General features: G+C 40.8%; 2 protein-coding genes and 1 long non-coding RNA gene across 4 annotated transcripts; all 3 read right to left on the bottom strand.

The window, feature by feature from the left end:
- Nucleotides 1-429: 429 nt before the first annotated feature.
- Nucleotides 430-9,787, bottom strand: LOC144630493 (serine-enriched protein-like). The gene is made up of 8 exons (XM_078488846.1): nucleotides 9,441-9,787; nucleotides 7,948-8,244; nucleotides 7,354-7,470; nucleotides 6,502-6,611; nucleotides 5,745-6,003; nucleotides 4,910-4,995; nucleotides 4,138-4,230; nucleotides 430-1,035 (listed from the first exon to the last, which is right to left on the bottom strand). The coding sequence occupies exons 1-8, from the start codon at nucleotides 9,732-9,734 to the stop codon at nucleotides 834-836; spliced, it is 1,458 nt and encodes a 485-aa protein (XP_078344972.1). The 5' UTR covers nucleotides 9,735-9,787; the 3' UTR covers nucleotides 430-833.
- Nucleotides 9,788-11,257: 1,470 nt separating this feature from the next.
- Nucleotides 11,258-14,420, bottom strand: LOC144630476 (solute carrier family 35 member G1-like). The gene is made up of 3 exons (XM_078488833.1): nucleotides 13,890-14,420; nucleotides 12,061-12,286; nucleotides 11,258-11,626 (listed from the first exon to the last, which is right to left on the bottom strand). The coding sequence occupies exons 1-3, from the start codon at nucleotides 14,418-14,420 to the stop codon at nucleotides 11,316-11,318; spliced, it is 1,068 nt and encodes a 355-aa protein (XP_078344959.1). The 3' UTR covers nucleotides 11,258-11,315.
- Nucleotides 14,421-19,462: 5,042 nt separating this feature from the next.
- LOC144631138 (uncharacterized) lies at nucleotides 19,463-22,282 on the bottom strand. 2 transcript variants are annotated; one of them, XR_013566677.1, is made up of 4 exons: nucleotides 22,253-22,282; nucleotides 22,125-22,155; nucleotides 21,993-22,015; nucleotides 19,463-19,878 (listed from the first exon to the last, which is right to left on the bottom strand). It is a non-coding gene; the product is annotated as an uncharacterized LOC144631138 (long non-coding RNA). The 2 variants fall into 2 exon arrangements; XR_013566678.1 differs by lacking the exon at nucleotides 22,125-22,155 and having other exon boundaries at nucleotides 22,222-22,274.
- Nucleotides 22,283-25,465: the final 3,183 nt, after the last annotated feature.

The raw sequence follows: 25,465 nt of genomic DNA, 5'->3' as shown, positions 1-25,465 counted from the left end.
AGATTAGAAGATAAAAAATGAATCGAGCCTCTTAATCTGTTTCTAAATACAGTGTTAGATGGCAGGCTTTTGGCGGCCATTGTTTTGGCGTGGGTTTCTTGGCCGATTTCTTAGCGGACTTTTAGCTGTGGGCTTCTTAGCCGCTGTTTTTTTAGCTGCGAGTTTCTTTGCTGCTGGTAATTTAGTGGCGGTTTTTTGGCAGCCTTTTTCTTGCCGCGGGCTTTTTCGCTGGCTTCTTGGCGATGGCCTTCTTTGGTTAGATGGCAGCGGCTTACTTCTTGGAAGCTGGCTTTTCGATTTCTTCTCCCTCTTTCCCGCTTCTTGGGCAATTTGAAGGAACCTAAAGCACTTACTGTAACTGTAACCATGAGGTTTCTTGACTCCACCCGTGAAAGGCCCACTCTTACGAGCTGCCTTTGTGGCGCGCTGTTCGCACAGAGCTTTTCTACCAGTTGCATCATAAGTAAAAAAAAAACGCTAAAAGTCAATCACAAGGAGCAAACAAGGCAAACAAGAGCACATTTTATAACAGCGAGGGAGTTTTTCAGCTCCTTGTTTTATTAAGTTAAATTTATTTACAGTTGCCAATCGAACTATTGAACTATAGAAAAACAATTAAAAAATATAGGTTAGTCTCTGCATCTGCATTGGTGAGTTTGTGTGAACATTTCAAATACAACTCGTTTATTCTCTGCAAAAGAGCCAGAAATGAACATTGCTGCTTTTTGATCGCAGTATATGGTTCAACAAGAGAAAAAATGTTTACCCTTGATACAAAACAAATAAACAAAGTATGTTTCCTAAAGTATGTATAAAATATTTTTTTCTGTTTGTTATACTCTTTCATATAAAGGTTCTGTTTTTAAGCCAAATACTTCATAATCTTTTACTATGAAATTGTAGTCTCCCATAAGGAGAGTAGAGGAGGCCTGGGGACCATCATAGGAGTGAGGTAAGTTAGAGTAGGACTCAGGCCTCTCATGACACTCATCACTGATACACAGGTCTGCCCCAGCACCGAACATAGGACCATATCTGCAAGACAAAAAACCCCTTGCATTATAGGCATGCAATGTGTGTTGAGTGCTTTGTAGCTGTAGTACCAATCTCGAGCCCAGAGTCCGTCCAGTCGGTCAGCGGTACGGGACGGACTCTGGGAAACTGGAATCGATCAGATCAATTTCAGGTCGATTTCAGGTAGAGCCTTGGTCTTCCGGTTTTTATTGTGCATACACGGATCCAGAGTTTCAGACTTCCGGTCCAAATTCAAAGGAAAAGTGAGCACTCATTAAGTCAGACCATTGTTAAACATCGCAAAACACAATAGCCTGACTTAATGAGTCTCACTTTTCTTTTGAATTTGGACCGGAAGTCTGAAACTCTGGATCCGTGTATGCTCTCAGGTCTAAGCGGAAGTAAATTTCCCAGAACGGAAGTAAATCGAGAAAGTTGAACTATTTCTAACACAGTATTGACAGAACTGGTGTTTATCGAAGCAACAAAAGTAACAAAAACGTAACGTAAAGTAACAAAAGAGAGAGTCAACAAAAGAGTGTCTGGTGTTTTGATTTCCGTTAGTCTCTTTCTTGTGCATACTGTTATAATGGTTTTAAATCAAAGATCTTGTTTGCCTTCCAAGATTCCGCCTGACTGTGTGCATGTGTTCGTTGTTGTTTTGCGGACGACAGTGAAGAAATTTACATAATGCACAACGCACGGACAAGCTATTGTTCTGTTATAAAAAATTTTTGTTTGGCGACTTTCGTATATTTCAAAGGCTTCTCGCTGACAGCGCATCTTTTTATGATAGATTGCATGTTTTCGAGCAAATAATTTTTTCCTCGTCAAATAGCGGTAATATTAATAAAGACGTTAAAGGCCACATCGGTCAACGCTATTCAAAAGGAGTAATTAGCATTTCGGCGACTCAGCTCGTGCACACATTCACGTGCACAAAATTGTACAATTCTTTTTTTCAGCAAAACAACAACGCGTAATGTTCAAATTCTGCTTTATTGGTTATTATTTTGAATCGAGCACTGTCTGCGATATTCAGTTTTTCAACCGTAACGGAGATTTGAATGAAAACAGTAGTTCTAGCGAGATTTGTAAGTCAACTATAAATTGAGTTTTCAATCGACCTTGTCCTTGGTGACGCCGTGGTTGTTGTTTTAAAACTCCGCTCAGAATCGACGCTTAAAGGAAGTCCTTTTTTATTCAAGGTATCTTTTGAGTTCAAAAAGAATGATAGAATTAGAAAATACTTCATTTATGTAGCGCCATATGACGAGTTCTTAGGTGTTTTACAAAATTAAGGTGATACACCTGAACATTCGACCATGGAAAACAAAAAATGTTTTTCCAGGGTTTCCGGTTTGGTTTACTTCCGGGGAAGATTTTCAGACTTCCGTGTTGATTTCTATTGTTCTGTGAGGACCAGTAAGACACTGAATTATTATTCAGTTTCCCAGAGTGAGTCCCGGCGACCCTACCGCTGACCAACCGCTGACGGATCGCGGAGCCGGGGCTCACTCTGGGCTCGAGATTGCTGTAGTACTTTAAGGTGGCTCGTACCAGTTTTTCTTGCGTGGGAAGTCTGGTGACTAGCGCGCATCAAGCTTCATAACCACGAGTCACGCGCGAGATTTGAAAAGGAAAACAAACACGGCGGCCCAGTGCGTGGTTGCTTTTCTTCAATTTATGAAAAAAAATCCGTCTTCAATTGAAGTTGTTTCAACAAGAACATTTTAAGTAAACTTAATGTTCATTAGTCAAAATGTTTTCGGATCTCACTGCTCGAGTTACAAAAGCAAATTCGCATGTGCTACGATCGATCTTCAGGTTGGAGATCGTGAGTCAATTCCACTTTTTTTGTTTCAGCTTATCTGAGTTCGCTGTCAAACACATGATTATTCAGACAAAGAAATACTTAAAACTAGGACCTAAGAGGCATAACTGGCGTCAACTGAAACTGGCTAAATCCCATAAAATCCTTAGCCGAAAAGTTTCGCAGACAAAGCGAGGGAAAGTCCACGCGTGTTGCGCGCGTATGTGCCCGCAAAGATCAGCTGTAGTCGGAACTGAGCATGAGTAAAAACCAAACTTTTGAAAATCGAAATTTTAAAGTGCGAGGAAACGCGCGTGGGAATTATTGAGTTCGCGAAGGCTTTAGCAAGAAAACTAACCCGATGACCGCTATTTTTTATTGCCCTAATATTTTCCTTTTATGTAAAGCAAACGACAGAAAAAATCTAAAAAAATTCTACGAAAGGAATTTTTAATTAATTTCAAATTGCCCTTTTTTCCATTTGCAGAAAATCCGCTTCGTAGAAATTTTTAAAAATAATTATACAGTTTCTTTTTTATATGCCAAAATTTATCAGGAGAAAAAAAATGAGTGTCATCGAGTTAGTTTTCAAGATATAAGCACTGGAAGCTGAAAAAGGGTTCTAAAAATCATTGGCTATCGTTGCCATGGTAACCACTGATGACGTAATTATTGGTATTTCGGAACAACAACACAATGGGTAATTTAATTATGCAAAAATTTTGTTACGATCTTTAATTGTTTTTTTGCCATTTTCTTTCAAAGGTCGCACAGTCAAAAACCTGAATACTGGTACGAGACACCTTAAATACATAAATTTGGGGAGCTTTGCATTTGATACTTGGTGATGAAATGATTATTAACGAACAGATTATAAGGGTTCCCCTAGTATAACTGACATATATTGGAAACAGTTCCTCCCCCCAGCTTTTTCTTTTTTTGTAGATTCAAGAAAAGTCATGCATGATTTTGTTGCCACGATCATATTCTATGACAAGTGAAATCTGGGGAAAGAAGAAAACAAATACGACAAATGGTTTGTTTGGATGTTTTTTCATGATATTAAAGATGGCAGCTCTTTGATTGAACATAACAGCATGCATTGAACTGCAGGGTCTTCTCCACTACAGCAAGAAACCTTTTATGTCTAAAAATAGTAGCAAAAATGTAGAGATGAGTGTATATATTATTAATTGCAGTCATTGATCTAAACAAATAGGTATGTCATATTGTAAAAGCACGAATCATAGAATTGGCAATCTCCCTTAACAAATTAAGTGTGTGGTTTATTGGTATCCATGGCAACAAACCTTGGATGATGAAGAGTAGCATACTTGGGGTGTGTTACATCAAACTTGCTTGGAGGGGCACCTTCAGAGTTGATCAGTGTAAACAAGAACGCCCTAACAAAAATTAATAAAACAAAATCAGTAAATGCAAGAAAATATTGTTCCAAGGGGGTGGGGGGAGTGTTACAGGTGAACTAAATGGACAAGAGTTAAGAGAGGAATAGAAGACGGAAGAAAAAGGCACAGGTTAGAAAGTGCGGGCCTTGACGCACTTAGAACTGAAAAGCACTGACTGGTACGAGAGTGCGTAATGTTAGATGGCAGTGTCGATAAATAAATGATAAAATGGACAAAAGACAATGGTATTCCGAGTAATGCGTCATGCAAGGAATGCATGTTTTTATCATTTCCTATTGCAGCGAACCAATCTATGCTGTTGATTACACAGTTTTGTGAAGTGTAGTCGAGCGCACACGCGTAATACGCAATCCGCTGGTCACTGTCAAGATTAGGGTTGCGGGCCTCTCTTGGGCCCGCAATAAGTAGCTCTTGTGCACCCCTTCAACTTGTGTAATATCATTACTCGAGCACCTGTAAATGGTTGGGTGAAGTACAGGTTTCCTTACTTTAATGACATGGTCGTGACGTTTTCTCATGGAGCATAACTGATAAAACAATCAATTCACTGTTTTGACAGGAGCTCCTTTCTAGGCAAATTATTCTTCAAAGCAATGATATGGGATTAGAAAAAGTTGATTTGAACCGATGGTTGATGTTAACAACATTCTCCCACCTTTTGGATGGCATATATTTTCCTCTAGGAATATCACTTCGCCATGGCTGATCACTAAACCCACCACAAAGACTTCCATTTGTACCCTAAAATTGAATGATATTATAACTAACTATTAAAAGACAGAAAACCTTTATTACAGTTATCATAATGATTAAATAAATTTAACATTCTCACTCAAATAAGCACCCCCTTAATTAAATGCCCCTCCCAGTTGATGATGTTTTTGTAATAAGTACCTCTTTTCTAATAAATGACCACTATTACGATAAATGCACTTTTTATACTTTACTTTTAAAATAATAACTCCCATATTCCAATGATGATACTCAGTGTATTGAGCTTCAATTAGTTTAGAGTTGAGAATTACTTGTTTTAAAATCCATAAGACCGAATTTTTACTAAGCTCTTGTTTTGTACATTGGGCACTTCAGAGATGAAGAAAAAAAAAATTTATGCCCCATCTTCCTTTGAACTGCCAAAATTTGATAAGTGCCTAGCATAAATTGAAATTTTAACATGCACATGGGGCATTGAATTGAAAATGTTGCCTTAGTCTCACAGAAAAGTAGTCTTACTATCTTGCAGTCTCAAGTTTTACATAACTTTTTACACTCCTCTTAAACCTTTTTGTTCCCAGATCCTACATCCCCCATAACCAGCGGTCGGGAAACGCAATGGCTCTAAGCAATTAAAAAACCAGCCAATCAGATTTGGCCGTGTTTTTGGCAAGCTTCCAGTCTAGCCAAGACGGTTGTTTCTAGGTGACGACCAAAAGGATCACAGCCTCTGGGGACAAAATTGAAACCTTTCACTAAAAGGGTTTAAAACTTACCAGAACAACTGTCATTGTTGGTGAATGGCCATCGCACTTTGTATGAAATGCCGCAGCGGAGAACCTATCCTTTGAGGCTTTATAGAGCAGCTGCCATTCTTGGTGCTCGTTCCCATACAAGACATTCAGTATGTTTTGAAACTTGAGACATTCTTTTGTCAACAGACTTGTATTGTGAAACAACTTTTGAGAAGCTCTGGGTCTTAGACGAGGATCTTCAACTTTTCTAAAATGACTAGGCACTGCTGCAAAGCGATACCTAGAAGAAAACATGAAAACTATCACCTTTACTATAAATGGCATGCAATGCATGCAGAAGTGATGGCATTTCACAAGAAGGTCTTAAATAATTTCAGGAAATTTGTCCAAACAATGATGTAAATAAAAGAAGCTGACATCTTTCTGTTGTTATGAATAATTGTTCAACAAAAGTTGCTTTATCATGTATCATGATGTCCAAATGTACAATATTTCTAGGGAGCAAGATCAAACACTGTCTTGTAATGGCTGATTCCCTCTATAGCACGCGCATGAAGGGAATCACAGTAGTTGTATTCATCAAACCATGAGCAAGACTCAGCAAAGATGCACGCTGCAGAGTCTCGCGTATGGTTTAATGAATACAACTACCGTGATTCCTTGCAGGTGCGCGCTATAGAGGGAATCGGGTATTGTTTACACCGGCCCTGTACAGGAAACAGTAAAGAGAAATTGACTTCTGAACATGACCCTTGACAGATAGTCCTCTGACCCTCACCTTTCTAAAGAGACCTCCATTGGGACTACTCCTGTAGGTTCCACTTCTTCAGCATACACAGAACTGTCAATCAATAACAATTTGATGTGTTCAATCACACCGGACAGTGCCTAAATAAGAAAAAAGTAAGAAACAATTACTAGTTGAAACATACAACATACATCTCCTTCATGGATTACCATGAAAATTTTTCAGGAAAATGCTAGATCAAACAGGAACAAAACTTGAAAAAAGTTTTTCCACCCTATGACAGCAAATTCTCATACATTGATTATTGATAGCTCTTGTTAAATTGAACTTATCCTTCTTATTTACTTTACTATTCCTGTTTGAAGGTCTAGCATCCCATCCAGGGACGAGTCACTTCTAGCCACTTCAAGAAATAGAAATAACTAACATGAAGTGCTGGCTTGATGCACTTAATAGCTGATTATTAACTGGAAGTTCAACAAGGTAAATAAACTGCCATTATTTAGTGAATTTTGAAAAGTTGACATCTCGAGGATTAGCCCATTGTTGGAGCTGGCCTAATATATCACCTGTCCTGGGCTTATAGTCAGACTTGGAGCAGATATGGCGCAGTGGCAAGAGTGCTCACCTCCCGCGAATGTGGCCCAGGTTCGATTCCTGGACCCAGCATCATATGTGGGTTAAGTTTGTTGTTGGTTCACTTCCTTGCTCTGAGAGCTTTTCCCCAGGTTCTCTGGTTTTCCTCCCTCCACAAAAATCAACACTACTAAATTCCAATTCGATCTGGAACCAGTAGGATCAGAAGGTCCACTATGTAGAAGATGCCACTGGAAATTCAGTTCCCATCATGAAACTTTCCCTGATTCTGTTTGAATGCCTCACCTCCCTTATCTTGTTGTTATCCTCTTCTGTCCACTGATTGGTTGGTTTGTTGACACCAGAACCCCTTTTTGCCCATAAAAGGACAGCTCTCCAAAGCTCCTCCTCTGAAACTGCAAACTGTGTGCAGAAAGGAAAGGTTAACAATTTCGTAATAATTGCTGACAATATTATTTAGTTTCAAAGGCTCAGCATGCACACACACAGAAGGGAAAATGTAGCGGCAACCCTTTGTTTGCATTTGCAGGTCTATGACTAGTTGTAAAACATTAAAAACCTTAGTTTCATAACAGGGCTTGCCTGATGAGCAAGGGTCCAGTCAAGTCATTTGCCGATGAAGTCATAACAAAACTCAGATAAGCCTGCATATTGCTCTTGTTTGTTAATCCTCTTCATGCAAGTCTGTGTATTCAACCTCGTTCCCAGGGCCTATCTCTCTCGCTCTTGGGGGCAGGGAGAGAGACCCTGGGAACAAGGTTGCTGTGTATTAGCCCATATGCAACTGCTCTGGGCGACCAAAATTTGAGAGCTGTTTGTTTGAAGGGCAAGCTGGAATTCATTTTTTTAGCCCTGCACAAAAAAGAAGCAAAGTATTACCTGATCACTTGATGCAAGCCTGATCATCGCTGGTTTTGGAAGCAGAAGGAACCCTTCAGTTTTAACAACTTCTTCAGCATTTTCCTCCATAAATCCAACACACCTATCCACCAAAGAAGACATGCCTCCAGTACCAACTCCTCTCGACAGAGACATGGCATCTGCTAGAAACTCTGCCGCATTCTCTGTGCTTAGATTGTCCATGAAATATTGCTCACAAGCTAACTGTAAATCTGTTATTTCTAAGTCTTCAGCGATTCTCAGCATCTCAAAGGCTGTGCGGCTATGAAGTTCGACCTAATACAAATTATAAAGATTTTTTTAAATTATTGATTTGCCTCATTAGGGGTGGTGAATGGTTTTTCAAAAAATTTGTGTCTCGCAAAGTTTTATCCAAATTTCAGGGGTCTCGTTGTCTCGAATTTTTCTTTGAGGCCTTCTCAGATTCAATTTCTTTTGCAAGGCTAAAAAGGTCTCGGGCTCGCAGAAAAGATTTCAGTCTCGCCGTCTCACAAAGTCTCGTATTAACCATTCAACACCCCTCTCATTACATTTTATTACAGTTTATTAATCCCTTTAAGTCCCAAGGTGATTAAAGTATTCAGTCTCTTTATTTGTTGTCAAATATTTATTTTATTTTAGTTAGGAGAATTTGGTGGTAAGCCATAAAACTGCATCTCCAAGCTGATGATTCAGTTATTTTGAGCACAGTTTACTTAATAAATGAGCTCAAACTCTAGACATCAGATTATAAGAATCAAAACAGATTTCATAGGGATGTTTCATTTGTTATCTACAGCCCCACACCTCCCCAGGGTTCGTACACGTTTTCAGGCCAAAAATTCACAAACTTTTCAAGGACTTTCCAGAACCCTTTTTGGAAATTTCAAGGATTTTTTTTTTATAAAATTTACCTCAAATCAATGATTTCCAGTCAGTTGTGCTGTTAATGTGCTTGCTGAAGAACTATAAAAATCGCTTATTTTGGCAGTCTTCTCATTGCCTTGAAGCCTTTTGACATTTAATAAAAAATCAACGACTTTCAAGGACCGAAAATCAATTTTGAGTACTTTTAAGGCCTTGAAATCGAACTCCTGAAATTCAAGGGTTTTCAAGATGCGTACGAACCCTGCCTCCCCCTACCCCAGAGATGGCAGGAGCTGCACTCTTTATTTTTTGTTGGTGCTCTTTGAAATATGAAATCTGAAGGGTTGATTTTTGTCAGCAGCTTTGAAAAAAAAAAATCCAAAATGTCCAATTTTATTGGTTTCTTTGGATAAAGGGGGAGCGGAAAAACAGACCTCAATTGACAAAGGTAGTGAAATTAAACTCTTAGGTTTAACATTTCGTCCTGTCTCATTCTAGATGCAAAGGAATTTCAAAACACTTCACTAAACAAATATAAGAAAGTTTACATATAGTTTGTACTCGATCAATCTAAACAAAGTACAAGTATCAGCAGTAAATGATTCAGATTATCGTTTTAGAATTACCTTTCCAGTGTACACGAACGACAAAACTTCACGGAAAACATCAGGCCGGAATTCAGGCTTTCTTACTGTAAGCTGTGCATGAACTGATTTGGAAGACCATAACTCTCTTTTGCGATGCTGAAAGTGCTTGCATCGAGTCACAAGAATCAATCTGTGTGCATATATTGGAGCTTCTTCTTGCCCAACTAGGAACAAAACATCTGCAGTGTCACGATCGTCGAGTAAGTTTTGTAAGTCGCGTAAAAGTGCTTCTACTCCGAGCCAAGTTTTCTCCTTGGCTTGGAAAGAATCCATGTTTAATTGGCAGACGAGAGAAAAACAGTCAGGCTCTGTCAGGCGCAGCTTGTACCAGCTTTCCTCGGTCGATCATAGGCATGCAATTCGTACAAATATGGAAATTTCAGTTTCGTCAGGGCTCCTGGTTTCGTTTGATGAATTACTTCTTAGGGACCTACTTTTTACCGATCTCTCCCCTTGGTTCGCCAGTTACGTAGACAGAACTGTTTTAGAAAGCTTGTCTGAGGTCAATGTTTAATTTACGTTTTTAACGCAATGGCCTGTGACGTCATCATCTTTGATCAAAAAGAGCATGATTTACACTCAATCTTTGCGGAAGGAAAAAGTATTTCAAATGATGCCCAGGTAAGAGTGATTCGGTCAGTTGAGCTTATAGTACCCACAAAAATGACGTAAAATGCTTAGAAGTTTGAGTGAAAAACTCGTAGGAAAATTTGCCTCAACCCCCTTGGTTCCTCAATGGCGAACACCGTAAACTTCCGGTTATAAGCCCCCCCCCCGGTTATAGGCCCATCTATCTGGAAACAAAAAAATACATCCGGTTATAAGCCCCCCCCGGATATAAGCCCCCCTCTTCTGAGTACTGAACAGCGCTAAATGTTGCTTTATTATGTGTTTTAACCTAAAAACGTATTTCGATCAATACTCCCGTGGCTCGTTTCGAAACTTTTTTTTATTCCGCTTATAAGCCCTCCCGGATATAAGCCCCTCCGCTTCTAAGCCCACCCAAATCCCCTTACGAAGTTGTATAAGCCCAGGGATTATAACCGGAATTTTACAGTATTCCCTGCTTCCAGGTTAGATGGCACTTTCTCGGAAATTCTTGAACTGCAAGCGACTGCAGCAAAAAGATAAGAAAAGAAGCAAAAGCAAAAGCGAGAAAAAATGAAAAATGATGATATATCGATAGGATGGTAGGACGCTTGCCCGGGAGGGGGGGAGGTACTCCCTACAATGGCCTATACGGGGAGGCTCCGCCCGAAAGGGGTACCTTTTTCAGGCTTCAGGTATGTTAAAGGGTAGGAATTTCACAAGTTTAGGTATACGGCGGCGTATGTGAATCTGTCATTGAGGTTTTTGAAAGGGCCTTTAATTAAAATATTTCGAACAGATGCAATTTATGGCTGTATTATTTCAATTTATTAAGCGCTAATTGAAAATGACAAGAAAACGTCATGTTTTAAGTCAATACCATGACTTTCAGTATATGAGAGGGGTACCTTTTTTCATTAAAAGGTATACGAAAGGGGTACAATTTTTGGCAAAATGGTATATAAAAGGGTAAGGGGTAAGAGCTCTGGGCGAAGCCTCCCCGTACAAATCTTTTTGGGGTACCCCCTCAGGGGGGTAAAGCAAATAAGAAATGGGATTGAAGCAACTAGCCTCCGCCATCGGGATACGACATATTCACAATTTACTCTTTATTCATCTATATAGCAGTTCTCCTATAATTAATCTTGATAACAATAACATTACTCGTGTTAATAATCAACATTCGTCTCGCTGAAATACATATCGCAAAGACTTCAAATTATTTTCCAAAAAAATGAGCTTTCGAAAACTCTTCCTGAAAAGTCTTCAGTAACTTTTAGCAAGCATTCTGCCATACAGTTGTTGTTTAACCGTTCCCATCAGGCTTTGCCTTTCCTCTGGTATCTCTCCGCGCCTTTCTGTGACTTCCTTATTTGGTATGCACCCGCCGCGTTTTAAAATCACCAACACGTTGCAGCCCAAAACTAACGCTGCGCCCGCGATGCTGTAGATGTTAGCGCCGTAATCCAAGAACAGCAGCTGCAGAATGAAGGCTAAAGCGATGTCTAGCGTCCGCACGAGAGCGACCACGCCTGCTTTCTCCAACTGTAACGATCTGGTAAGGAGAGCCTGGCCACCTGCGAAAAAATCATTTGCATAATGGTCATGAGGATATCAATCAAATTCTCTCTACTGTAACGTTGAAAAATGTATTTGATCTGTTAGGAGAAGATGTGATTTGATTTGACTACCCCATGACCGCAGAAAGGCCTAGAAGTAGTCATATCAAACACTAAGATAAAAACTGGATATGAATGAAGCTACTAACTATTTTGAAGATTTGTAGTCTATCATGTTGATTTTCTAGGGGAAAGCGCTATAATTAGACAACTGCTTTTTTCTTTGCTGGGTCAAAGCGCTAAAATATTTCCATGTGCCACGCGCAGTTCGCATGGTCACAAACAATCACGCCTTAAATAAATCGGTAGCAGTACGCATGAGTCTAAAAACTCTGGAGCGTGACTTATTCCAACTGTATTTTCATTTGGAAAGCAGTGCTACGTACACTTACCAAGCCCACACAGACCAAGCCCGAAGAGGAACCACTCGTGCCAGTGCCCGCATATGACACTCTGAAATGAACCCGATGCAAGGATTGCTCCCGTCGTAAGGACCACGCTGGAGAGCCCCACATAGAACACTGGCACTAGAAAGTTTACGCCTTGAAGCTTCCTGATTGCGATTAGGGCGATGGAGGTCAAAATAGCGCCACACAAGGCAACCAAGCTGGCAGTAATCTGCAACGAAACAAAAACTTTAGTTATAAGATCAGTTATAGGACTTACTAGACCATACATAACTATCTTCAGGATAGGAGGGCGCAAGTTGTGCGGGGTGCACGCAAGGTACCCTGCGTAGCAGGCGGCTTTTTCTTTGCGTGGCTTCTCGCGCCTTTCGCGTTTCCCATACACGCGCTCGAAACTAATTAAATGGAGCCGAAACCAATTGTGGAATTGCACGCATTTTAGGCATCCAACTGATGAACAGTTACGGCAATTCAGTTAGATATTTTCAGGAGCGCCATTACGTTCATGGTCTGTCCCCATAGAATGCGTGCGCTTGAAACTACGGCGCCTGCTACGCGGCTACCCGCAAGGAGATCCTCATGCGCATAAACTTCCCAAGTGAGTCCTGAGAACTCGCGCCCTATTTTTGTCCCTGCCACTTGTCTCCTTGTGGAAGGCACAGTGACCTAGCGGGAAGGGCATTGGATTCCGGATTAAGCGGTACAGGTTCGGGGCATCGCGTTGTGTTCTTGGGTAAGACACTGTACCATCACAGTGCCCCTCTCCACCGCGTGTGTTAATGTGCACAGACGAATTAACAGGGCAACTCGACAAAAATACTGAGTTACGTGGAACGAACTAAGCATCATATCTAGGGAAAAATTCAACGGTCTTAGTCGCTTCACGGTGTGATAAACCGCCTTGTTGAGATTTTAACACTGCTACACAGTCTAGTTCAGTTGGAGTTTTTAATTTGGAATTACTTTTTGATTCAGATGGGGTATATTTACTTGGCAGGCATAGGAAATTGATCGACGGACGGCTCGCTGGCAGTCTATAGCTATACCTTGAAGTTATCATGAAGTCGCAAATCAGTAAACAGTGATCAACATGTAAATTCTTCACAAAGTATTAATACAAATACAAGCAGATAGGTGAGGAGATTAAAAAAGTAATCAACTGTGAACCGTAACAAAAACTGAAACAGCTCAGACCTAAAACACTGAAAGATAGGAACGACGTCCCTGGCAATTAAAACGGACAATTTTTATTTGGAGCTTGGGATCAAAACCTTGAGTAAAATTAAAATAATAAATTAAAGGGACTGTGTCACGGCTGAACTAAGTTTATTTTATTAAGTTTTACCAAATTCTCGCTATGAAACTTAACGTTTGCAAAAAAATCACTTCAAAAACCTATATCGCAATCCCTTTCAATTTTTGTCAATTTTGGCCATCCGTAGCTTCTTTTGTACAGATATTGAAATGTTCCTTTGCTATTATTTTTATATTTCACCGAAATTGACCGTCATTTCTCGTGCCGGTAAATTTGGCTAAAAATCCGTGACACAGTCCCTTTAACATAGACCACGAGCAGTCGTTCCTTTTTTTTCGCAGAGTCCGTCGAGCTTAAAGCGAAAATTTTTTCGAAGAGTCCGTCGAGGTTGAAGCAAGAAAAAAAATGAACGCGCGGGGAGAGGAGGCGGGGCGAGACGAGAAGCGACGCCCCGCCACCTTCCCCCGCGCGGTAATTTATTTTTTCGCTTGACGCTCGACGGACTCTGCGAAAAAATGGGGACTGCTCGAAGTCTACTTTAAAAAAACTGGATTAATACCTGTTCTAAGTCGCTTCCTTCGCTAGCCGTCTCCATCGGTCTTGAAAAGAGAAACGTTGGTCTCGCTATGAGCACCACGCCAGTAAAACACAGCAATGTAGCCAGTGCGTCAAACAAACCCCACGCCTCCCCTAACAGAAAATGCGCCAGTACACCCGTGAATATAGGAGACGAGAACACGATGACTGTAGCGTCTGCCAGCGGCATGTGCTGGAAAGCGTAAAACTGGCAGCAAAGAGCTAACGTTCCCGCTATGCCGCGAACACACAAGAACGGGAGATGCTTCGTGTCGCCAAACACTGGGACCTCGCTGTAGATCAACGGAGGAAGGACGAAAATAACTTGAACCAGGCTGCGAAAGAAGACTACCTCTTGCGGTGGGATTTCTTGAAGTAGTTTGACGAACAGCGAAGAAAACGCGAAGAAAATACATGAAAACATGGCGAAAATCACACCTAGTGTTCTCTTAAGAGGAGAGAAATCCTCCGCGTTTTCATCTTTTTTGGCCGTTTTCTTTTTCCGTCGCGGCATTTTGGAAAGTGACTTGTTTTCGCCTCACTAAACTTACCCTTTTTCAAGAAAATAAATACTAAAACGCCGTTGCCTTATTCAGAGTAAGTTACACCCGTGAAAATGGCAAACAACGGCAGAAATTTATAAAAAGACGAACTTTATATTTCGCATCTCTCAAGCGACCTTATGGCGAGTTCTCAGGAAGAGATTTTAAATGAATTTTTTGTGACAACTGAGGAATTAAAGTACTTTCGGATTCTGATGTAAGCAAAAAACAGGAATTACATGATGAGCTGTTTCAAAAGAGCCTTAACACCGTTTATGAATATCTTCAAAAGGTAATTACGTGTTAACTGAGAAATAAACAGCTGTTGCGTAAAAGTGAATCTTTTAGAGAAAAATTAAGGAAATGGAAATTAAAACTTGCAGTCATTAGATTTCTACTTTAGAGGGCGGTTATTAGACTGTCCACAGCCTCTCGATTTTTCAACGAAAAAAAGCGCGGAGGGAGGGGGGCGGGAAGTGAGCGAAGCGAGCAAAAGAAAAATATTATTTTTCGCTCCCCGCTCCCCACCCCCTTGCTTCTTTCGTTTTGCACTGGCGTCCAGTTCTCTCACCGTTCTCACCGCGCGCTCATCGATCGAAAAAACACGAAAAAAATAGAGGGCTGTGGACAGTCTAGGCGGTTATTCGCTGACTATGTCGCTTTTGGAAGCACATAGAAACTTTTCATGGCTTAGTAGCCGGTCAGCGGCAATACGAGTGAAATTTCAACGATCGTACATTGTTCAACATGTAAACAGTTTCAGTTAGTGAAAACGGAAGCTTTCGGAGAATGAACCCAAACATTCAACAAAGTAATTAAACAAAACATTTTCATTTCACTCGCTTGTAACATAAGTACGCGCAAGAGCCTCCTGGTACGGACACCGCGGCAGAACGTCTACGCATGCGCTGAATTTAGCACTTCCGGTCCTTCCGGTCGCCTTTGCAGTCACTCAATAGGCTTTTGTACATTATGCTTTTGTTTCCCCACTAAAATGATCCACCTTAATGCTCCATTTTGCCCACTAAAATGCTCAGTCTCCCCCAAAAAAGTCACTAAAATGCTCGGATAATGCTCATTATACAGACGTTTTTTTTTAAAAATAATTCCAAAGTTTTTAACATGGTGTTAACTGTTAACACTTACAATAACGTACAAGTGTTGCAAGTAAAAACAACAACGTATACAAGTTCATAAATACAGCCAAAAAAACATAATCCTCGAAATCATCTACGAGTCTAAGTACAGAAAGCAGTTGACTATCTTCAGAAATTTATTTGTAGTTGAATTTTGAGTTTTTAGTCTTCATTTTCTCTAAAAAAAATAATTTCTTTTTTTATTTTCTCGGGAAAAAATTAAATTTTCCGGGAAAATGCCACTAAAATGCTCGAATAATGCTCAATGCTTTTGCCTCACTAAAATGCTCGAAAAAATGCTAGCATAATGTACAAAAGCCTATCACTCAACGGGCTTCACTCGTTGACACTCGTCACGCTTTCCGTTCAAGGCCTACGTTTAGTTGTTTTGCTTCGTGAATTGCGGTGTTTTAATCTGCTGTCGTCGTGGATTACAAGCTAAATATGACCGAAACAATACTCGATAGATTTAAAAAAGGTAAGTCGTGGATTCACTAAGGTTTTGATTCTGAATTTGAGCAGTAGATGAGCTTTAATAAGCTTAAGTTTAAGCTTATCTTTCACACAAGGCGGGAAGGCGGAGTTTTACTTGCCAGTTTCACCTAATCGATTAACCTTGACTAAATTCATAGCTTTGATTATTTTCAGTTCTACATTTATTTATCCTAAAACTTTTGGAAAATAAGAGCACACAGTCGCTTATTCGTGTTTGTTTTTCGTTCAGAGGTATAAAAACTCAGTTTGATCACAGGGAGACCACAACAGTAAAAAAAATTAAATAAATAAAATACTACTTATTAACCGAGAGTGAGGTCATTACAGGGGAATCTCAGACCGAGGCCTTGATGTATTGACCGAGCGACAGCGAGGTCAATACATCAAGGTCGAGGTCTGAGATTCCCCTGTAATGACCGAACGGACGAGGTTAATAAGTTATTTATTATATGGCCTTTAAGCACTATTCAGAAAAGGTGTAATCAAGGGAAAAAACACTGGAGGTAAAACTCGCTCTCGCTCTCTGTGCCTCTCTTCGTCGCTCATACTAAAGAAGTATCGGTATGCTTATATTTTTCTTTCAGTTATTGAAAAGATAGTTATATTTTGTCGGCATTTTTTGTTGTTTTTGCCCCCTCGTTGGTAGCTTTTACTCACGACTCAAAAAACCGTCGAGCCGAGAAAAATTTTCATAATGCCCGGTCATTACAAGAAAATAATGCCCGCTCAGCAGCCAATCAGAGCACGCATACTATTGTAGCCATATAATAAAGAATATTATTCACGTGGTTTCGTTTGTTTTCTGCGTTGTTTTTCTTTATGCGTAGTCGATAGACACGACAGCACTGTTGTCGTATGCTGAGCTGTCTTGTGCGCGAGCGGATTTCAGATATGCAAATTTCCTCTTTTCTTAATAATAATTGACAAGACAGCTCAGCATACGACAACAGTGCTGTCGTGTCTATCGACTACGCATAAAGAAAAACAACACAGAAAACGAACGAAACCACGTGAATAATATTCTTTTATTTATTTATTTAATTTTTTTTACTGTTGTGGTCTCCCTGTGGTTTGATTACACCCGGCAGCGAGTTTCGATTTTTAATTATTCGGTTTTTGGTTTAAAGCAAGTTGTAAAACAAGTCTATGATTCTGCTTTTCCTTTCAGATTGAAGAGAGAGAACCGATACGATAGTCTGAAAGTTTGGTAAATTGAACGCCATGTGTGAATCTGCAAGTTTCGTGTTCGCGCGTGAGGCAGCCACACGGACTGGAAATGTGGAAAACATCCGCCAAGTAGACGAATATATTCGACCTTGTGAGGAGGATTAAGAAATCAAATTGCCTTTGTCTTGAATGAAAACACATTATAAACTTGTTTAGCTTCTCGGCTAACAGCTTTCAATCCAGCAAAAACTCCAGGTAGTACGGGAGTATCGCTCGAAGACTCAATTCATTCTTGTTGAACTAAGCATGCAAACACTGAGCAAATGTTTTCTTTCTTTTGTGACTTTTTTCTCAGTGAAGGCAAGAATTATCTAACTCGCCTAAACCTGAAAGTTCAGTGGTTCTTTATTTTGGTTTTTCGTAGTTTTCTTTCTCATTTGTCGCCCTTTAATTTGCGAGCAATTTAAAGCGGGAAAAGTAATAGAAACCGTGAAAACGAATTGCCGCTGTCGACTGTCGAGCGCTAGCGACCTGCAAACTTCAAGCATCATTTTCAATGTTGGTGCAAGGAGGAAACCCCATGGTGCAAAAGTATGAAGCTACAAAAATAAATAAACTTTTGAAAGAGACCATTCTTTTCCTTAAGTTTCTTTGCTATTTCTTAAGTTTTGTGTTTAAACTTCGCGCGACGGGAATTTTGTATTTACGCGACTGGATTACATAGTCAACCGGAAATACAAAACTGACCGGATGTTAATTTTCCACCCATGCGCAGTGCGTTCTGCCGCGGTGTCCCTGGTACGCGAAGAACGACGGGGCCTGGTAAGGAGCACGTTTCATTCGGCCCAACTCCTTGCTTCCGTTGAGCTAGGCACACACTAAGGGACTAGTCGCAGGGACTTATCCCTTAGTGTGTACTGGTGAAAAATTGACCGATTTGTGGGACTATTGGTCCCTGCGACTAGTCCCAGAAATCAAACCAGCTTTATTCGTGGGACTAGACGCAGGGACCAATAGTCCCACAAATCGGTCCAGAATTTCGATGCAAAATACGAGTACACACTAGGGGACTGGTCCTTGAAACAAGTCCCTGCGACTTGCCGACCTTTAATCAGTTCCCAAAATTTACTGCGACGAAACATTACAGTTCCCTCGACTTACTTTTTTCACTTGCCTGACGTTATATATATGAGTAAAAAATTCATTGAAACCTGAAAGTTTTCTTGCGAAAAAAAGTCGGGTGGGGTTTTCCTTCGACTTTCGTTTATACGAAGTCAGATGCCTGCGCTTTTTCTCCCCCGTGATTTTATTTATACGAATGTACCTTTTTGCTCACTTTCAGTATTTTATCAAGATCTACTGGTCCTCTACTGCAGTTTTAGTAATGTAAATCCCTCAAATTTTTGGAGAAAAGAACGTATGCGCAGGTTAATTAGTCAGCTGACACGTTATTAAAACCGCGGGCTCAATATATTCCGATGCATATCAAATACAGGATCAAACAATAAGTTTTAAAGAAATGATTGTGCTGAAATCACGTGAAATATTTTTAAGTTGGTTATGATGACCTTGGCTTTCATTTCTGAGCAGCAAAATTTTTTTACATTTCACAGTGAATGTCAGAGCTGCGTGTAGCCTGATTGTCACCATCTAGGCGGGGGGGGGGGGGGCGGGGCTTATTGCGGTTTTCAGTGAAATGCAAACTCTGAAATTCAATCTTCAACCAAAGGTTCACGCTTTTTGCTGCCCTCAATCATCTTAGCAGACTTTTTGGAAAATAGAAGTTCACTTCAATTGGATCAAAAGGTCAAGTCTTTCGGTTGTGATTGGTAGATTTTGATCCATTTTGTCTCTGTTTTACATGGGTCGGTAGTTGTCGCCATAATTATGATTGACGGCAGCGAAAAACGCAATCGTTTGTTGGATTTGGAGATCGCATTTCACTGAAAACCGCAATTAGTCAAAACAGCTCAATTGTTTAAAAGCAGTAAATAGAATTATGGATTTGATCAAATTTCCAGTTAATGGAAGGGGTTGGGTTGTCTGGCTGACTGCACCCAAATGGATTTTTTTAGCTTGTCCCCCAACTCACTGAACACCTGGGACTGGCTAGTTCAAAATGATATGCACATCTGAACATTGCAGTCCACATGTAATCTCCACTGGATAATAACCAGGAGAGTATTATATGAATGTCTGAAAGAATAACCCAAGTATTGAGCAAAAACTCTATTTTTAATAACTCCACATAGGGTTAATACAAAATTTGACAGAGGGATGATTGACGACACATCGCTATTTCCATGATGGTGACAAAACAAGTGTTCAGAAGTAATCAAGCCATTATGTCCATTGAAATAAACAAGTTGATCTTGACGCTTTCAATAAAGTTCCACATAGTTCATGTTGAAGTCAAACTTGGCTGGAACACAGTTAACTTTGCAGTTAGCTACAGTTATTGATGACTGCGAAGAGTAATTCAAGACCAGTGTGTAGTTATTCCATGGGGTTAAAAGCCATCATGTCTGACCACGTTTGTAAAGAGGATACTGCTTGTACCAGCCACCATCCCTGCTATCGTGTCCAGGCCTACTTGGATCTTGCTCGCATCTTTCTCCTTTTGCGCTTCAGTCTGCAACAAAATAAAGGATTATAATAACTAAAGAACAACATTACTGCATGCACTAGAAGCACTTTCCCAAAACAAAAAAGGACTAAATATTTTAGTAATAGTTCAAGTGCCCAGGAAAATTTTTCTAAACTAAACTAAAGTCACTAGTTCCAGGTTGTTGGAAGAAAGCTGTCAAGCTTTTTTGAGCATTTTGTTACTACAAGTGATTTTGTAACAAAATCAAGTCTTACAGTCAATCCACGTCACGCGCGACCAGTATCTTGAAGATGTAATCGAAGTCTTCCAATCCACGCGCTACTTTCAGTGACGTAACGGAGATCACATGGGAAAATCGTCGTTTCCATTGAAATTTGCAAAAATGGAAGCGATTTTTTTGGAGATCTCTTTGAAAAATGGATACAATATTCCTGGAGATAAGAAATTGCAAGGAAGACAATCTGCGCTTTGTAGAGAGACCACATAGTTTTATCCATTCGTTCCTTGATCAGGTGCGAGGAGAGTTAAACGGAGAAGTCGGCGACCTTCTTCCCCCGCGAGTATAAGTTCTGTCGATGTGGGTTTCCCGTGTCGAGAAAACAAGAGGAAGGCTTGCAACTCAACGTTTGTATTCGTACAATGCAACCTAATGAAGTCGGCGAACAACAGGATACATGTGATGTGTCAAGTGATTATTGCCTTTCGACCTGAGCATCAGTTTGACTCTCTCTGGGAACAACGCATAGTTTCTTGTACGACATGCCAAGGTCTTTTGTAATTGCTTTGTTGATTGTGGACAAAGCCGGAACACTTCGCATATCACATATTCCATCATTCAGCAATCTTGCTCGAATTTCCTTTCCATACATGCAAGGTTTTGTTAGTTTAAACAATTCGATAGATTCAAGAACGTCGTCCGTAAGTATAGAACGATGAGATCGACCCCCTTGACGGAAGGCGTCAAATGTTCCGAACGTTTCATATTGTCGAATGATAGCAAGAACTGTGCTTTTACTTAAACGAACTTCTCTTGATATTGCTGTCGGTCCCTCTCCAGTCAAATAAATATCGATTATCCGTCTTCTGGTTTCCTTATTGAGATGCCTACCTGGCTTGAATTCCCGACCAAAGGTATTAACGGTAACAGGTCGCAACATTTTGAAAATTCCCTTCGAAATTTCCTTTCGATTTCCCAAATCACTCTTGAAATCTCCAGAAACACAAGGAAATGCCCAAATATGGAAAGCGAAAATGTGTCACGTTGTTTGAAATTTTGAAATCACTGGTCGCGCGTGAAGTAGATTGACTGTAAATTGGCAATCTTGTGGATACTGTGTCACAAAGGTTATTTTATGCTTTTGTGTGTTTTTTGTAAAATAAAAATGCACCCCAGTGCATTGTTGAGTTATATAAGCATGCAGGAATTTTTAAGAACACAAGAGAAGTGCATAGATCTTCTCGCACTTGTGATGTAATCTGCATATATTATAACTCGATAAAGCATTGCGTGACACGAGCCGCATGCTTTAAGGAGCTATTATGAAATTGAACTGACCAATCATAGCATGCGCAATTCCTAAAACATTTTTAAATTTGCAAGTTAAAAGAACTTGCAAAGCACACTACAAAACAACCTCACAACGACTGACTTTTTTTGAGGGGGGGGGAGGGAAGAGGAAAGACAGCAGGAGAAAACCATTCACTGACATTTTTCTAAGCAGCAGCAAGAAGAAAACTATGATACGACATTAAATTTTATCGTTACTAAACTTTTAAATGCAAGATGAACTGATAACACTATGCAAATTTATTCAACTCTAGTCTCTGGTACCTCGACAAACGTGGAGAAATTTGAAAATGTTTCGTGGCAAGCTTTTTTCTTCGAGTGGGAAAGGCCAAGTACAGTATTGTAACAATTTACTTTGCACCGTGTCCTACACGTTCTCGGGAATAAAATTTATCGGTGTTTTGTTAAGTGAAATGGTATAAAAAAGCAAACATATAAGCGAGACACCTTGCGAAAGCATGTAGACGGAGCTTTATCCCGCCGTAATGGTCGCTTCATTTGTTTCTTAAGTCTTTGCTCTTCACAAAAACGAGTATGAATATAAGAGAAAAAATAAAAGACTATCACTGACCTTCGCATACGCTTCTTCCTCCACTGAAACAAAAGAGCAAAGATGCGATTAGCAAAATTTAGCAAACCTCATGCATACAACCTACATCTTTTTGTTGTAAATACAAGTCTTTTTTTAGTAAAAAAAACTTACCTTGTCTCTCATGTTGTTGTCCTCTAGTTCACTGTTATCAAAAGAAAAAGATACAATAATAAGTCAGTGTCGATGGCCTAATAATAACGAGATAAACAAAGATTTCAAAGCTGCTCTCTAATACAAACCTTCGAACATGGAGGACGAAAGAGGACCTTCGAGGAGCAGCATATCCCGTATGTAGTCCTGAAGAATTAGTTCCCAGGCGCCACTCGTTCAGTTATTTTCCAATATCAAGGGTGGTTGGGGCAGAAGGAGCGAAATAAAGGGTTTTAGTGAGCGCGTATCTCGTTCCTTTACATTTAACAACGTCATAAAAGGAATAATTACTCCGTTTTTACTCTGTCTTTTTCATGATAAAAGATCAGTCACTTCGCTTGGCTCCTCGAATGGCTATTAGGGTCCAGAACGGTAACCCTCTCTGTGTCCCCGGCCCGGGAGCGAAATGACATGACTATGATCTTAATTTATCAAATTTAATATCAACGAAAAAGAAACAAAGGTTGCCCGGGGATGACTTACTTGATGGTGGTAGAGGGTTTTTCGTTATCCGTGATAGGACATTTCGCCTCGTGAATGGTGAAATAGCCCTGTTTTTCCCGTGAAAAGTGATATTGAGGGTGACCGGAAGGTTTTTTGGTGATCAGTGAAAGGCCTTTTATCCTTGTGAAATCTATACTTTATACAGCGACACACTTTTTGCTTTAAAAAGCGTGTGTTGTTGCTGTTATATTTTCCGTGAAATGTGGTCTAGCCCCCCCCCCCCCCCCCCCCCCCCCCGGCCTCTTGACCTTGTGGGAGGAAGAGGGCCAGCGAGACTCTCTAAAACTTTGGGCCTGAGGGAGTGCGTCGCTCTCTCTGAAATCCTTACCCTATTTTAGACCTGACGTTACCCAGGAACTGTTTTGAAGATGGGATACAAATTAACGAAGCTTGTAAATCGCACTTCTCAAGGTCAGGAGCTTATTACTAGTATTAAATGGGCTCCTGTCAAGGTATGAATAATAACAATCATAAAAATAGTTGATCAAAAATTAAACACGAACAGAGTACGCAAAACATGACCAAAATGGACGAAATCTGTACAGTCGGGGGATAGCGACATCACCCTCTCCGAGAAGTGACTGAGCCCGCAGTTTTCGTCCCAGAAGTTGCTAAGCAACATGACGTATTTGTATGCGCCATTGCTTTCGGAGTACCCGTGAGCCGTCGCCCCGGGGCCGTCGCGCTAGTTTCTGATTGGATAAAATAATTCGGAAATTCTTCGAGTGCTTCAACGAAGATTTGACAATACTTACCCCCCCCCCCCCGACTGTATACCCTATTTTTAACCAAAACGTCTCGAATATCATACCCTTTGCCCTTTGGCCTACATACCTGTATAGGTTACGGAGCAAGGCAACGGAAAACAAACTAATAAATTACCTAAATAAGGCTTCGTTGATTTCATAGTTAGCCAAGGTACCGTTAAAGATCAATTTCTGTTTTGAGGGTCCTGAAGGGGTAAAATGGGAACTGGGAATTGGGCAAATTTTCACTGGGAAATGGGATTTGAGTCACTGGGACTGGGATTCGGTCAATGGGAATCGCAAACAGAAAAACAATAAAACTGGGACTGAGATTTTGAAAATTTCTCGAGAAACAATAAAATAGGCTGGGAAAGGGATTTGGGCTGGGAAATGGGATTTATACCCCTCCCCCTTCAGAACACTCTGTTTTGTTCTTTCAAATCTAAAACTGCGGTCAGATTAGTTGGGTAATCACGAGGAGCGTCCCCCGCCTGGCGGCGGTGCGTCGGCTCTGGTCGCTCCTCGGGAGCACAGTCGCCGTCCCCTCCTCTCCTCGTCCCGGCGCAGTGCGCTCAATCCGCTCGATCCATTTGTTGGCTGTCTGGTCGTTTTGACGTGAAATTCATCACGGTCCAGGCTGCTGCGTGCGCGAGTCAGAGTGCCTACATCTTTTTCCGACGCCATCCGCTAACTCGTTCCATGCAATTTTTCACATGTAATATTCGTTGAATTCGCGCCAAAATTAGGAGTAATTTGTTACCTATGATATTATAATGTTAACGCTTCGCCTTGGGCTTGAGGTTTTCTACCGATTAGGTTTAACGCCAGTCCTCTCTGTTTTTTAACATTGGCTCATAAGGAGTTTGCTTGCACGGAGATGACATAAATTGTCATAAAGTTAAAATCAATGGCGCTTGCCATTAAACCAAAAATCTCGGTTTGAATTTCCGAAAATTGCCAGTGGAGAATGGAATGGAATGGGTTGTCTGGATGACTGCACCGGAAAGGAATTTTTCCAAAAAGGAGGGGAACTTTGTGAGGTATACCCAATTGCGAGATTTTCAGCCTGAAAATTTCTGTTCCATTCGATTTTGCTTCCCAATTTTCCTGAATTTTCAGTTGCATGGTTCAACAGTTTTCGGACTTCCTGCAAACTTTTCCAGGAAATTTCTGTACCATTCACTCACTTTCTAAAATTTCCGGAAGTTTTAATTGGGCGAACGGAAAGCGCAACCTCGTTCCAGGGTCTCTCTCTGGGAGCTTGTGGAAAGCACCCCAAGACGACCCAATCTCGTCTCAGAAGCCGCGATCCTTCTGGTCTGCGCCAGGGATCGGGACCCTCGTTTCAGAACAAGTTTGAGTTTGAGCCGTTGAGTTTCCCGACTGCTGGTCAAGTGGAACGCAGGCTCTGGAAACGAGATTGGATTAGCTCAAAGTCCTTGAGTTTCACGACCGCTGGTCAAGGGAAACGCAGGCTCTGGGAACGAGATTGGATTAGCCCAGAGCTGTTGAGTTTCCCGACCGCTGGTCAAGGGAAACGCAGGCTCTGGGAACGAGATTGGATTAGCCCAGAGCTGTTGAGTTTCCCAACCGCTGGTCAAGTGGAATGCAGGCTCTAGGAATGAGATTGGATTTGCCCAGAGCCGTTGAGTTTCCCGACCGCTGATCAAGGAGAACGCTGGCTCTGGGAACGAGATTGAAGACGACCACAAGACTACAACAGAAAACAAATGAACAAAGTTTCCAAATGACTTTATTAAACGACAAGTTACTCGTTTATAAACACCATATGGTCTAACAACAAACCTTTTCCTGGTGTGAATATAATAAAACTATACGTCCTCATAAGGACAATATTAAAACCGACCCAATTTGCTGCCTCGTCCCCAGGCACCCTTCTTCTTGGTCCTGCGCGGTTCGCTTGGCGTTGTGGGACTGATGCAAACGAGAAGGCGGTCGACCTCCATGACTCGCACCCTAACCAGCAACCCCTGTGCTCCCTGTTTTCCTGCCTTAACCGAAAGGCCGATGGGCGCCTGGGGACAAGGCAGC

This window comes from Oculina patagonica, chromosome 11 (genome assembly GCF_052425735.1).
Source record: "Oculina patagonica isolate OP01 chromosome 11, crgOcupat, whole genome shotgun sequence".
Taxonomy (NCBI): Eukaryota; Metazoa; Cnidaria; class Anthozoa; order Scleractinia; family Oculinidae; genus Oculina; species Oculina patagonica.
The sequence above is the reverse complement of the archived record's forward strand: the minus strand, read 5'-3'. Positions and strand labels throughout refer to the sequence as shown.

Excerpts from the sequence above, each read along its gene's own strand:
- LOC144630476 (XM_078488833.1), bottom strand. The coding sequence starts at position 14,420 with ATGCCGCGACGGAAAAAGAAAACGGCCAAAAAAGATGAAAACGCGGAG. Across the intron at positions 12,287-13,889 it reads AAGGAAGCGACTTAGAACAG|ATTACTGCCAGCTTGGTTGC; the intron begins GTATTAATCCAG and ends GTTTCGTTGCAG. Across the intron at positions 11,627-12,060 it reads GCTTGGTCTGTGTGGGCTTG|GTGGCCAGGCTCTCCTTACC; the intron begins GTAAGTGTACGT and ends ATTTTTTCGCAG.
- LOC144630493 (XM_078488846.1), bottom strand. The coding sequence starts at position 9,734 with ATGGATTCTTTCCAAGCCAAGGAGAAAACTTGGCTCGGAGTAGAAGCA. Across the intron at positions 8,245-9,440 it reads CGTTCGTGTACACTGGAAAG|GTCGAACTTCATAGCCGCAC; the intron begins GTAATTCTAAAA and ends AATTTGTATTAG. Across the intron at positions 6,004-6,501 it reads ATGGAGGTCTCTTTAGAAAG|GTATCGCTTTGCAGCAGTGC; the intron begins GTGAGGGTCAGA and ends GTTTTCTTCTAG.